General features: G+C 38.2%; 1 protein-coding gene across 6 annotated transcripts in view; it reads right to left on the reverse strand.

The window, feature by feature from the left end:
• Positions 1-15701, reverse strand: part of ARHGAP21 (Rho GTPase activating protein 21) — a 118990-nt gene that overhangs the window by 61171 nt on the left and 42118 nt on the right. For all 6 annotated transcript variants that reach the window (XM_056335975.1, XM_056335974.1, XM_056335976.1 and 3 more), the window contains 2 exons: positions 6437-6619; positions 651-675 (listed from right to left, as the gene is read on the reverse strand). In XM_056335975.1, the coding sequence (XP_056191950.1) occupies positions 651-675; positions 6437-6619 (208 nt within the window). The remainder of the gene's footprint in view (positions 1-650; positions 676-6436; positions 6620-15701) is intronic.

Consider the following 15701-nt stretch of genomic DNA (forward strand, 5'->3'; position numbering starts at 1 on the left):
TCAGTACTGTTAAATGCTGAAGAAATTATGATGAAACTAACAGGAATAACCTTTTTTATCTTCTATTTTTAAAACAGTTGTATACCACTTGTGGATACTTTTTACCATCACTACAAATACTAGGCTTATATACTTATGTGTTGGTTTTATTACAGTAACTTGCAATAAAATTCAAATTTCATACTAGCTGCCCTCAGATACACTGTACAGCACTTCAGCACTTTCTTTGTTTTAATGGACGCATACAGGTATACCCGTAAGACTCAAACGCTTTATAGTAGTACTTTGCACAGGTAACTGTGGGTCTTCCATGCAGATCAAACCAAGAAAGTGTGAAACTTTGGCACTAAAAAGGTAACACAGCTGGTTTTGTTTCTTCTTGTCATATAAATGACAAGGTGATAAACACAGCACAGAAGTGATACTTTAATTAACTTAGTGGACACACAAACACCTACACTAAACAGGTAAAGCTGAAAGACAGGTATTTTCTTTCTTCTACTCCAATGCCATGAAATCCAATGAGCTTGATGGTCACACTGAACTGATTTTACATTTCAAACTTCTGGGTAGCTATTGAAGCGTACTACTCAGCTGAAGAGGAGTGTTCAACATATTTGGATCTGTGAAAGAATAAAAACAAGACATACCTTGTCTATTCCCATTCTCTTCATCCTAAGGAAAAAAGAAAGAGTGCATATTAAAAATGCAATAAATGGGAAAAAATAGATAGGCAACTATAAGCCATTAAGACTGGAAATAAACCTGTACGGTAAGTCTGCATTCTGATACCTCGTACTTTTCACAACTATTCAACTGTACAGAATTAAAGCTTTCATTTTGAGAATGTAATGTAATACACGTTTAAGAAAAAACAACAATAAACCAAAACCCACAGCTAAGCACAGTTCCATGAAATCCCCACAGAAACAAAAGAACAGCATTATCTGAAAACAAATGTACCAAAACCCTCAACACACTGCCACGAAGCCTAATGCTGCACTGTGTGCTGCTGCAAGCACGTTTCCACCCTGAAAGTGAGGCAGGAGAGGTTGTACTTTAATCATCTAAGGATTCAAAGCCAAGTAATGATGAGTATGAGACAAATCTCTCCTAGATGCAATACATCTCTTTGTGAGATATACAGAAATCCTGCTGGAGCTTTGTAAGATGCTACAGAAAGGTAACTGTAACTAAGAAAAAAACAACCAAAGAAACCCCTAAAACACTGAATTAAGAGATCTGGTACTCATTCTACTTTTAGAAAGCCATGATAATTATCATTACCACCCAAACTCTGAGAGCAGCAAACAACATATCCTTAAGCTGTACAGTCCCATCTGCTCTATACTTCGGTAAAAACACTACACTAGTACACAAGTACTGTTAAAATCAATCATATCCCTCGAAGCCTTGTAACAGCCAGTTGAACTATGATCAGCAGCAAAGATTCCGACACAGCTAACATCTGCATGCCTGTAGTTTCCACTTAATCTGTCAAGTGAAAAAACATCTTTAGCACTTTGAATATTAAAGCTTATAGTCTGGAAAATATGGGTTACACGTAGGGAGGCTACCTGGTTTGATGCTATAAAACAAAAAAATTACGGAAGTGTAAAGTTAGCTAATATATAATTGCCATCATTTATGAAATTATGTAGTGGGTTTGTCACTGGGTATGCAAAGCTCTGTTATAAGACAGCTGCAAAACATCAGTTTTCATGGTATCAAGCCAATGAGCTCAGGCCTTTAAAAACGAAATGCTTTTATAACAGAAATGTTTTGGAATTAGCTTTCCTTCCTACATTTACCTCTTAACACATTGCAACATGGTAGTATATGCTGCTTCCATACCAGAACAGAAGGTCTTCTTTTATCATTTACTTGTTTTTCAGACTGATTTAATTTGGATAATGAACTTCACATGCAAAAAAAGCATGTTGCTGACCAACAAATCTTAATAAACATCTGATGCTAAAAGCAAAATTTAACATCGGCCTTTTGCAATGCTAGCTTAAGAAGTCTTCCACACACTCCCTATTCACTTTCCTAACGGAAGGAGGTATAATGGAGGACACATAATGGGTCATTGCTGAACATACAGCTACGTTCAGTTTGAGTGTGTGGCCCCACACAAGCACAGCCAAGTACTTTTGCCAAAATTAAATGTGCTGAACTGCAGCCTCAGTTTCCAAGATCATCTTTCACATCGTCCTTCACACAGGGCTGTCCCTCTCAACAGTTCTACCAAACAACACTTTCTTCCATAAAGGTTATCTATCATGTTTATAAATTATTTAACTAATAACAACTACAGCAAGAAAGAATTCCTTGATTTGCAGTTATTAGCATTTTCACGCAGGAACCAAGAGAAGATACTAGAACTTAGCACAATACCCTGAATTTGACCTAGACCTGCAGTACCATGTACATACTGGCTGCTAAATGAAATAAATTTTAAATAATATAAAAATATAAAATATATAATACAATGTAAATAAAGTAAATATAACATTGTAGTATTCAGTATTAAAATATGCAGAGATACTCCCTGAATTTATTATAACCAATCCCATTCAATCATTTCAACAACAGCAAGTAAGGCCTCTTTTCCAGTCAGATGTAAATCTAAATGGAGAAACCAAAGTTTTATGGATGCCTCTCATCCGCAGTTGGGCAGTTACTGTCATCTTGTCCCTAAAGTATCAAGTTTTATCCTTGAAGTTCACCCTGCTGTTTCAGTTGTTACACAAGTGAGTTTCACATCTAACACAGGTGGCCCACAATACCAGCTAGAGCCCTGCTACCTGACCAGGAACTGTAGTTTCACATCGATGACAGTGAAAGTCTATGAAAGGCAGACATCAGGTTTGTGCACTTAGGACTAGCAGTATCTGCAGCTTAGCCTCACTAAACCCGCAGCCTCTTGGTTATCACAATTCCACCTATTTTACTCAGGTTCTAAACAGTTCCTTCTTTTCAGAAAAAATCAGTAGCATCATTAAAAATAAAATGAAAGTTTAGCACTATTGGGTTTTTCTGATCAGCACTGGAACAAAAGAAACCCTTGTTGAAGTTTTGCAACATTTAGAGACATCCATGAAATGGACCAGATGCCTACAACTTCACGTGTTTGATGGTAAACTGCTTCTGCACAAAAGTGACCCAAGTGACATGTTAAGCTGGTGCTCCTGTTACTCAGAAGTGTACAGGAGAAGGCTCACAGCTCCCTCCTTATTGAATACCAAGGGTAAGGTGTGCCTCCAGTCTGTGAAATGTTAAGGGAAGATGTCACCAAACTGTCCCCCCTCCAAAAAAAAAAACAACCCCAAAACAAAACACCTGAAGAACTGAAGATAAGGCAGGTACTATTAGGTGTTAATATATTAAAAGACCAGCGTGTTCTGGGGCTCCTGGTCAGCCAGAGCTTTGAGGCAGATCTGTTTAGACCTCTTCCTTGTAGCAAGCTCCTCAGGACAACTAAAAAAGGCTTTTCAACTGAACACAGGTTTTACTAGACGAGCAACTAGAACACAGAAATTAAAATCTAAATAAAAATCCAACAACTCAAATGCACTCAGGCAGAGAACGTATTATTAAAGATTTTTATAAAGTAACACTTTCTCTTCTCCACTCAATACATCCTGTGGGGTAGAGTTCTTTGCTTGTAAGAAAATTTACCTTAGTGGCTTTCCAAGTTGCAGCCTTCTCCAGCCTGCTGAAAGCTTTTCTTCCCACTCCTATGGAATATCCAGCTGTTACATGATCTTTACCACACCCTGCAGACTACAGGCATTATGATCTCTGTCCTAGAGCTCACTGTTCCCCCCATGTGAGGAGTCTTGACCCTTCTCCCCAGAGTATCCCACCTGACCTGTCAACAGCTTTTCAAACACATACAAACTGCAAGCAACAGAAGCAGAAATTTTAATGAAGAAATTTTCACTACATATTGCTGAATTGGAACCAAAAGTAAGTATTAAAAAAAACCAAAATCATATATATCCACAAAGAATGTTGAAAGACTGTTTATGGTAAAGCTCTTTCAGATGCTTTCCTTTATTTTCAATACCTCTACTAGTTTATGTTGACTTGCAGTAAGATTCAGAAATATTAGGGTAAGCTTACCTTGAAAGAAATCTATGGAGCTAGAACACAAAGCCTTCCTTGGGGTAAAAAAAGACCTCTGCGCTGATCTAGAGTGAGGCTGACACTTGTGGTAACAAAAGGACTATGGGTCTGCAGAACTATTAGGGGATTGAGTAACAGGCTGTTACGTCAATGGCATCTTTAACTTCCAGCTGTAATCTCTACCTTACACCAGAGGTAACTGCATGCATTCTCAAGTGTGAAGAAGGCTACTACAAGATCCAAGGCAGTCAGAAAACCAAATCATAGTTACCATTATTATATTATCTCTAAGGTGTGCAAAACAAAATCTCTCTGCCTTCCAAGGCCCTTAAAATTTTCACCAAGGAGGAAAGAGAGAGGAGTGATACTTGAACTTTAAATCAACAAAGAGAAACTGTAGTTACTGTAATTAGCTAGTAACCAGTACTACTCTCTTTGGTCAAATAAGAACAGCACAGAAATCAGGTTTGCCTCATACTAGAATCTGGCTGACAATAGGTGAATTTCATTCTTTGGTACTATAACTTGGTACATAGACTTCTATAAAAGCCACTTTATGAAGATGCAGGAGTAATAATTGTGAAGATCTGTTCTTTTTTTCTACACCTCACAGACATGTAAAGAAAAATTATATAAAAAAAGAAAGTAACAGTTCTGGTTAACTTCTGCAAGTACTGACTAGGGCTCTGTTCAAATGAAACTTACCGTCTTTAGATGTAACTGAATGCCTGAATAAAGGTATTACAACTTCCTAATAATCTCATTATAACCTTTTCAAAAAACAGACAGAAATGAGAATGAATTAACCAGATTCTAACATATCAGAGAAGGTATCTTCTTCTGCATGTGAAAAAATATATCAACCCCTCAGAGACATCTAGTAATACATTCGGAAAGAAACCCATCCAGTCACTTCATTAAGGAGATTATTGCTGCTTATGTTGTTTACTTTAACCCTCACTGTGAATAGGGGTTGTTGTTGTGACATGCTAACATGCGTGTGTAATTTGTTCTGCTCAGTTAAGGCTTCCCCACCCTCCTTCCCCTGTTCCACATTGGAATTCAACTCGAGACTGACTCTTGGCTGACTCTCTGTAACCTGTTTTGAAGGACAGATATGTTGGGATCACCTGATCCTGCTAACAGCCTAACTTCCGGTTAGCTTCAGTGACTCCTTGTCAAGGGGAAAAAATTTGGGCACTCAAGGGCCAGCTGAACAGCTGAAGTTAAGCAAAAAAAATGTGCCAACTTTCTCCTGAAAAGCTTTTCCTGCTTCAAAGCCACTGAGCACAGGCAAAAATGAAAGACTCCTGCAGAGACACAAGTCAATTAGATATCTGGAAGGAGCATGAAGCTTCAGTACCTATTCCCCATCTTGATAAACATCTATTCTTCTGCCTAACTGGAAAAGCAAAAGTGAAACTGAGAGGTGCCACGGATTATGAGAACTTGCATGCTTGACTTTAAAATAGGCAAACCTTATTTTAATTCGCTAGGAAAAACAACTCTCTCATTACTCAAATTTCTATCACTATTAAATGGACCTTTTCCTCAGAATCAGGTACTACAGCAATTTTCAACTTTGAGCAAGGCAGACCAGATGGCTGCTTAACACTTAGAACTACTTGTTTTAACTTAAAATATTTTAGAGCTTTTTTTATTTAAGAAAGTTGTCCTTTAATGTAGGCCTGTATACATTTTGTATTTATTTGTCTCTTGACAATTGCAGATTGTTGCTCTTTCCAGCAGAAAGAATATAACATAGAATCACAAGCCATCTTTCTAGTGTGCATTAATTTTAGGATACTCAGAAACTATGGTAAACTAATGCTTTTGCAGGCTGTTCTCTTAGCATGATGGTATGAGAAATTTCTGTTATAGCGGAAAAGGAAAAAAAAAAAAGAAAAGGAAAAAAAACCCCAACAATTAACAAAAAACCCCAAGCCTCCCACCCTTGAAGTCTATACTTTAAAAGGTGTACAGACTAATGACGTTGGCTTTGGGAATAAAAATTCCATATAGATAAGTATTTCTGTATTATGTAATAACCACTGGTCTTACCCACGGAAACAAATATTTTTACCTTGGGTGTACTCACACTCAGTCAATTCCATTTTCTTGAAACAGATCAGTGCATGGCTATCAAACAATGCAATAAGTGAGCCTGCCCTCCTTACACACAAGGGATCTTTCATTTGTGTAGGACACATCTATACATACATTTACTTTCAAGCAAGCTGTATTTTTGACCCTGAAAAGTATAATAAAACTATATATAAAGTGCTTCATTATTAGTTTCACTTACTTTAAAAGAAAACTGAACTGCAGATTCTGGAGGGTAAACTATGAAGTGTCTTAAGGTGAAGCCAAAACCCTGAGATGTCCTCCTTAGCACGACAGTTTTGGGACCAGGCCAAGAGAAAGTTTCTTCTTCCTCCGATGGTGACACAGCTTCACTCTGCTCTTTTCCATCTTTATTTTTTGATGCCTAAAATTAAGAAGACATACACAGAAGTTGTAGTTTGGATAACTAAAAAAAAAACAAAAACAAAACAAAAAAAAACACCAACAAAAAAATTTAAAAAAAAAAACCAAACCCAGCAACCCTCACCACTAAACATTCCTGTGCGCTTGAACATGTAATTTTCAAAATGAGCCGCATCCCTTACAGCATTAATTCTGTATGTGATATGACCACAGGTGTACTCTTAAATGAAGTCAGGTATTAAGAGACTCAATGTACAACAGTGAAACACTCAAACCACAAGAAATGTGCGTATCTTGTGTGTTTTATTTGCTTTCTACTTAGACACAAAACACGTGTTTCTGGGTGCACATAGCTCACACATTTACACGCCCAACTCCTCTTTTCCTCACTTACAATGCAGGCATGGTTTCCTCAACTGGTATCCCTTCACTTAAAACACACAATACACAATTGAAGAACATATGCAATTGGTTAGGCTTCTTCAACAAGACACACTTTCCCTCTGCTCAGCCCTTTAACTTTAGTTTTTATTTTTTTCCACCTTTTGCTACTTTCTCTGAACATTTCAGTATGCAAATTCTAAACACACAAGTAAAAAAAGTCTAGCTTCCTTGCACACTTCTATGGCAATCCTTCCTCTCATGCAGAAGACAGACATCTTGGGGGTTTTTCTTAACAGTAATGTTATATACGTAAGACTCAAGAAACATATTATTATGAAAATATTTATCCTCTCAGCCTTATATGAAATCTTCCACTTCAATTTTCAAAGCGAGTGCCACATTCATTCAACATTTCAAATCAAAGGCAGAAGACATACAAAGAAAGCATGCAAAACCCTATGACCCTCCTCTGAATATTCTAGTTCAATGATGCATGAAACAAATTTAGATACCAGAGCCTATAGCCTATTCAAAGGGTATTCAAACAGAAATAATAGTCGTCTTGTCCTCCTGTAGCTCTGCTGCTGTGGCTCAGAAACTGGCTGATACGTGCCACAATTTACTGCTTGGTTTTCTCCCTGGGCTGCTCTAGAATAATCCCTTTTGCTTTAGTCTTACAGCTGGGATGTCGAACTGCAGTGCTTATCAGCAAGGTGGGCCCAGCCAACTCCCATCAACATCTACAGAGAAGACAAAAGCATTTCTACTCTAACCACAATGACAGCAACCCACATTACTATAAGGAAAATGTTGCAGCTGCTTGGTGAGATAGTTAACCCAGCAGATCATTCTGCATTCAGGTATGGAAAACATGATGCGTTTCTACACAGATGCTACAGTTTGTCCTCGGAAACCCACATCTTGATACATTCAACAGGGAGGACAAGAAAATATTAGCTAGTGCTTCAGAAATGAGCCTCCCTACCTCCAGTGACCCTGTTCTTCAGCAAAGAAAAACAAATGGAGAAGGGTCTTGGTGCTACAGCCAAGCCAAGAAATGAAGCCACTTCTGTAGCCAGACAATCAGAGAACTCAGAGCAGCCCAGCAGGACTCTGCTCCACTCAACAGCCTGGAAGAATTATCAGATGGTTTTGGAAAGAACTATAATAAATATCAAGGACTCAATCTAGGCCTAGTCTGTCCTCATCCATCATCATCATTCATGTCTTAAAAGTGTTAGTGTGAAACTAAAAAAGACTGTGCAACTAGATGACTAATAAAAGAAAAATTACTGAGAACTGTGGAACTGCCAAGACAACTGCTTTAATTTAAAGCCTAAGCAATGCAAAGATTATGGGAAAAGTTACATAATCCTTCAGCCTAAGGATGGGGTTTGTTACTGAGGTGTTCCCCACCAATCTGTTCAACTTGCAACTATTTTTCCAGTTCTGCACAAACAAATGTCCCTTCTCAGTCTTTCAGTCTCATGACATGAGCAGAAATTGGATCAAATAGCACTTCCACCCTACTAAACTGGCAAAAGAAATAGCTCCTAATAAAAAAATAATTACTGGCCTCTATGAAATGACCATGATTTCCTCCATTCAGTGACAGGCAGCAACCCATCTAACATTCCCTTGCAATCTTTTCTATCTCCTCTCAACTTTTTATAAGCAATGCGTGATGCAGAAGTTTTGAACAATCACAAGCGGCTACAGGTATCACACAACATCAAAAGATGTTAATAACCAAAGACCTATTGTTATAGATACATAAACAGCAAGCTTAAATGTAAGCACTGATAAATACAAGTCTACGATATACTTGCATCTTTTTTCTGACAAAAACCTCCCTAAATAGCCAAAAGGTAATTACTTAGCATGTATAACAACTGATCACTTAAGTTTACATATGGAAATACTGTAACCCAAGTTAAAAACAGTCATACAGAGAACTTTACTAGGTCTGTGAAATGAGATGCAACATTTGATTGCAGTGAGAAGAGAACCTCTAATGACCTTGTAATTTCATGTAAACTTTTAACTTTCATGCAAGTTGCTGAACTAACAGCTACTGATAAACAACAGTACTCCCCAGCCAAATCATTATTTCCTGAAAGAGCATTCCAGAACGGAAAAGTTATCTTCATGCCAACCTTGGACCCCCTGCAAGGTCTGCCAACAGAGCAACAGAAAAACTCAGTATTAATAATAAATGAGGGGCATGTTAAGTAACAACTTTCAGCCACCACTATGAACAATAATCTGAATTAAAAAGAGAGTCAACATCTGCTGAGTAACCCCGTGACATGTCCAACCACAGCACATCCACCAGTGTACCAATTGCCAGAGAAGACTAGAAAGAAACAAGAGAAGTTTTAAAAAACAAATAAAACAAGAATGCAAGACAGCAAGCAAGAACCAGATGATGTTTAGCACAGGCCAGAATGTTACTGAAGGCAGTGTTCCTACAAGGTTTTCCTTGTAAGCCAAAAATGATAGTAATCAAGTTACAAATACACGAATAGCTCATATCCTTAAGGTGATCTCTCTTTCAGGTAGACTCATTTGCATTTCAAGAGAATGAAAAATTAATTTTTTATTTTATTTATTTCATATAAAATCTAACAAACCAAAGATTATTTTGCCATATTCCTTACTGAAGATCCCTGTTTGTTTCTCTACAGGTTCAATACTCAAAATCAAAGTCAGAATGCACACAATCAAGTTCAAGGACTGAAGAATCTCAGGCTACTAAAAAAGATTCAAGCGTCATTTCCCTCAGGAGTTCTTCATACAAGGTTTCTGCACAAAGTATCTCAAAGCTTCATTTCCTGTTACATGCAATTACAAGGACATACAACAGATGCTTAAGTGCAATGCAAAACACATACTTTATTTTTAATATTGTATTTAACCCTTTTTTCTCAGCAATGAAAGCATCCATGAAAAATCAGATGGCATCTGAAAGAACTACCTGAATCACTGGCAGCTTAAGACACAATAACAGAATTATGTAAAAATCAGTAAATAGCATTGATGTTTGTAAATAATACTATTATTTCCAGTTAAAAGTAGATCTCAAATCAATAATTTCCCATTATTAGGTCAGTCAAAAAAAAAAAAAGGTGAACACATCCAACTTGCATGCTCTCCAAAGCCTGTTTAAAACTTTTGATCAATTTACACACAGACCTATACTGAACATGCTAAATATCCTGAAGTGACAGTCACAGGTAATTGCAATACAAGCTATCAATAAAGAACTGTCTTCTTGACCATCTATAAACAGGTATACTCTGAGTTCTGAATATTGTCTTCATAGATGAACAACAGTGAACAAATAAATAATTGATATATTGCACTATCGATTCTTGAAAACAATCATGCAAGCCATTTTAAAGTTGGTGTGGTAATCAATTTTCATCTTTATTTTGTGTTCAGTACACAAGTTCAAAATTATTTCTAAAGACACTTAGGAACAGCATCCAGATTTGCTATACAGTGTTTTTCACACGTCTTTTGTTCTTTTACCATATAGAACACTTCACAAATAAATTATGTAAATATAAGTCTCATTTTAAAGGTAAGGGTTACCCAAACTACATTTTCTGGAGCCTAAATGTGTATTGAACAAAAAAAGAAAAAAACACCAGACCAACCAGGGGGCTTACCTATTAATATTTCAATAAGAGCATGGAGACAGCCTATTCTAAGCAGGGCCTGCTTCAGCTGCATTTAACAATGTTCAACTTGTAGGTAATCTGCCAAGATGTGCAACACCTGAAATAGCAGTTCAGCTAGATGGGTATATATGCTGAACAGAAAATAGGCTGATGTTACCTGATTTTACTGGTTCAACAGCCATCATGTAACGTGGGGTTTTTTTTAGTAACTGCTGACATCAGCCAGAGCAAAAAAGATTGTGAATACAGTTATTAATCCCTAAAATTACCCCAAGACACCAACAGGATATTCAAAATGCTATAATAAAATGCTGCACTCACTTGAAAACAGTGATATTTCTTGTATTGGGTCATTTATTTTCCCTATTTTTTGTACCCATATAGCTATCACTTAGCTGCCTTGTTAAATCTACAATTTCAGAGAAAAAAAGCTTTCCTGGAACAGTTTGAACTTACTTTAATGTGACTAAGTATAAGGTCTTTTAAAAAGGCAGCAGAGAAGAAAAAGTGTCTTTTGTCACTAAGGCTACAGAATGGAAGAAAAACCCTTGCCTAGATGAGTGAGAAAAAGTTACCTGCAGAACAGCGGCAGGTTTCACTGCAAAGTAGCCCTTGTTTCTTTAGTAACTAGGTTCTTCCAGTGATGATTTTTAAATGAAGTAATAATAAGCCACTGACTCTTAGTTTAACCATATAGAGAGCTTCAAATCACTTTGCTAGAAGCTGACAAAGTCAAATGAAGCAACAACAAACATGTACCTCAAAATAATTTTCCTGGTATACCTATCTGATGAGAAATGATGAAGCAAAAAAAATGTGTCGTGCCTAAAGGACATATCCCCTCAACCCTTATCATTTTCTCCCATGGTCACTGACCTAGATTCCTACACATAAGTGAACTCAGAGTAAAAGTTTAATCCAACAGAGAACACATGGTTCCCTGGTCCTCCAATACCACAAAAAACAACCACAAATACACACAGTTCCAATGTGTTCTCAAAACAGGTAACACTTCCTTTAAGAAATATGTCTTTCTCACATGTAAGACAGCAAAAGAAAAGGTTATACAACTTACCTTTGACATGTCCCCATCCTCATTTGCAGTATAGGGAGGTACATCCAGCACCCAGAGAAAGACAGCCAAGGTTTTATCTCAGTAGCACCTCAAAAGTAGAATCATTCATAGAAGGTGCAAAATGGGTCTTTTCCTTTCAGTTAAAGCTCACAAATTGAAGATTTCAAACAAGATGGGTCACATTTATAAAGATAAATACTATGATCACATACTGAAACAGTCTCAAGCTGTGGTGAAGTAAGACATGTCTTTAAATCAAACTGGAATGTACAAAAAGCATCTTATACAGAAGTCAGTCATTCCCAGCCAAAGAAAAGTAATTACTGACACAAAGGTGACACCTTAAGTAAATCCATCCTCCCTGTATTCAGGACACAGCTTTCTCCTCAAAACAAACAAATGAGTTCCATCCCTTTCAGCCTCAGCAAATAATGTTCATCTCTTACTGAAAAAAAAAACCTACTACGGGCCGAGCAGGAAAACTGGAACACAGAAAACCCCAAACGTATGTAACAATTTTAGGCCTCCAAATCAAATACCTACTTGTTCAAACTGCTGACTTCTATGCTTGACAAAATGCTGTAGTCTTCACCTAAACAGGTAGGAAGGATGTTGGCCAGGACAGAAATTCAGGCAGAAAATATAACCTGGCAGTACATGTACTGACAGCATCCTTCCCTCAAAGAAGTCTTCTATCGTTTTCTGTCCTCATAAGACAGCTAGAAGGTGCAACCATCAGTATCTCCAAACCCACAGTGATGCTCAGAAATCAGTCTGCTAAATTGGTGGGGTAAAAGGAAACCTGCAAGAATCCTAGGTGTATGATCTTAGATGCTAGCTAACACCATGGAAAAAAACAAAAAAAGACATCTAGAATTTGCAAAAAGGAAGAGGGGGGGGGGGGGGGGGGATTGAGAAAAACCCATCAACTACATATTTAACAGTTATACGTGCTAGACTTGTTAAGAAACTTCAAGCAAAATCGCAAAGGCATCTGCAGCAGTGCTTGCATAATATTGGTCCCTCAAAGAAGTTGCCCCTTCTTTACCAAGACCAAAATTAGCCTGTACAGTTTATTAACAAATCATTCCAAACATTTCAGTATTTTGAGTGTCAAACTGGAGCATTCATTTTTGCATGCTACCCCAAAGTCACCCTTCACACTAAACAAGCAGCAAGGTTTAAAAAAAAAAAATATTTACTGTTTAATTTCTATATGGATTTAAGCAGAGGGCAGATATATAATGAACACAAATTAGTTGCATCTACATGCTCTATCAACTCCACAGGACTTTTCTCTCTTGCACTCCCTCCACATAACAAGATGTTACACAGCCTTGAGGCTATAGACATCTATGTGCAAAGCCTCTGCCTTAAATATTACTTTTTAAAAAAACAATTTTGCTTCGAAAGTCTGCCTGTGTAGTCTCTGACTCTCTTGAGAATTTAGTTTTAAAGGAGACTATATACAAATCATGTTCAAACCCTACCATTAAGCATCTGTGATTTCTAAATTAATCTGAGTACATCTTTTGTCTGCCTTTCAGAAATATAAACATTACACTACCTCCTGTTTGTATGTCAAACTGAACTTTGCTAAGTAGAAATAAATCACTATAATGTTAAAAATAACAGATTCCCTCTACCCAATAATGAGTTCAACTCTCAATATACATCTTACATGCAATACAAATTGACAGGACAATATATACAACAGTATATACACAATATATTTATGCAATTGCTGACATTTACTATGTGCTGACATGTACTTTTTATTAACTGCACTTCACTAAAACCAGATATGACCACAACATAGCAGACTGCAGTGAAAGTAGTTCAGGATGAACAAGCCTTTATTTACAGAGAGACACTATAAGAGCATACTCTGAACTGAAGAATCAGACAGTTTGATACATAGAGACATACTGAAGTACAGAAGGGGAACCTGTTTCCTACCCCAGAATGTCCCTAAGTATTCCATCATTCTTTTCCAGAACAGGCCACAGGAAAATGGATCCCACCCAACAGACCATGCTGGACCTACTGACTGGTAGCAAGACCCTCAAAGCATGAAACGGAAGGTATCTGTCTCCATCCTGTCCAGTTCAGTGCTATATACTTAAGAAAACTGCAGGAAGGACTTTGTTGCCCGATGCTAGTAACTGCTGAGCTTGTTTTCAGCAGCTCTCAAGAGGAGGCAGCCTCGCCATGAAGCACCTGAAACAGGAAATGAAGATGTAAACAAGCCCTCAAATCTCAAAAGATCAAACAGCTACAAAACCACTCTCACCACAAGAGAAAGCTGAGATGTGGAGATTAATGCTGCCCGAGTCCTCACACACACAACCACCAGTAGACAGTATTCACAGAGAGAGAGAGAGAAGTGGTCCAGTTGATGCCCTCTCTCCGGGACCACTGGCAACAGCAGAAGACAGTCTGCTTTTGGAATTAGGGGGCACAAGTCTTCTTCCATGCAGCAACTGGGGGGGTGTGGGGGGTGTGTGGGGTGGGAAGCAGTGGTGGAGGGAAATAAAAATCAGTCTCCAGAGGAAGACTACTCCAATACTGAAACTCAGGGAAAATATCAGCTCTCTGAGTCACCAGGGGACCCCATTCACCTCCTGCAGCGTGGGTGTTATGCATACATGAGGTGCAGGATATTAGCTGAGACTCCCCAACACTAACATTTCTCTTGAGTTGCAACTGAGGGGGATGCAGTAACTGGAAAGGACAAAGGCAAGCAAACTGAAGAACTCTACTATCTCTCTACAACAAGATCCAAATCCTTTATGACTCCAGATGGATAGAAAGTCACTGCAATGAATGGTTTCAGTATCAAACAATAGGAAAACAGAAATAAAGTATTAGTGATTGCCGTAAGACTAAGGGCAAGGATGGGCAATGCCATTTCTCATGTTTGCTGCTCACCTTGGTTGATCAGGCAGGCCCTGAGCAACCACCACCAGCAGCAAGGTGGTCTCTGTGAACAGCTCTCCGCCACTCAGGCCCTTAATGGGTCCTACCAATAGCTGTAATGAGACAAGACATTTCAGAACATGGGCAAGGCAATAAAGATGTGAATGTCACTCAATGGAGTGACCACAGGTCTAGGTGTCTCCCTCACAGGAGCCCGCTCTTTATCATTTTGATGCACCATTACAGCATTAAGCCCAGGTGGCCAAAGCAACAGGTCCTTTTTGGGGGCCTAACCAAAGTTAATTCAGGTATGTGCTAGGAGGTGGTCCTGGCAGCAAACCTATCACTTTTACAAGTGTGAAACCCACCCAGATGTAATACAGGCCTAGAATATTCTTCTAGTTCAACAACAAAGGCAGTGGCTGCCTGCAGCAGAGATTGGTGAGGACACCAATGCAGACTTTGAAACATGAATCTCAAAACTGAATAACTCAATTCAATAAAATACATGAATCACATCCTCAAGCCAAGCCCAGGTAAGGAGAAAGGCTCAAGAAAGCAACACATAACTATTCCAAATATACGAACTAAGGGGCAGATGGCTGGGAAGCACAGGGAAAGAAGCATGCATTACTGCCATGTACCACACAGGCTACAGAGCTGGCTTAGGGGTGGAAGAAGGACAGACGGACACATGTTTCTGTGTACTTTTGTAACTACTGTTGTAGTAAACAACATTCAGAGGAGAAATGGTATTTTCAAGATAAAGGATTTCAGTTCTCAATAAAGTCAAGACACACACAGAAAACAAACAACAGAAACCTCCACATATGCAGCTTATTATACAGCTTAAACTTTCCTTACTCTGCTCCACTCTTCATGAAAGGCTGCCCTGTTAGAGCACAGCAATTGGTGCTCACATCAGTGTCATCACTGCTCCACAAGACCTGAAAAGCAAAGCTGAAGGCCACCTACAGCAACCTTTACTTTACTCCCTCATCTTCCAATGCTCACACATT

Source organism: Falco biarmicus, chromosome 4, assembly GCF_023638135.1.
Source record: "Falco biarmicus isolate bFalBia1 chromosome 4, bFalBia1.pri, whole genome shotgun sequence".
In the NCBI taxonomy this organism is placed as follows: domain Eukaryota; kingdom Metazoa; phylum Chordata; class Aves; order Falconiformes; family Falconidae; genus Falco; species Falco biarmicus.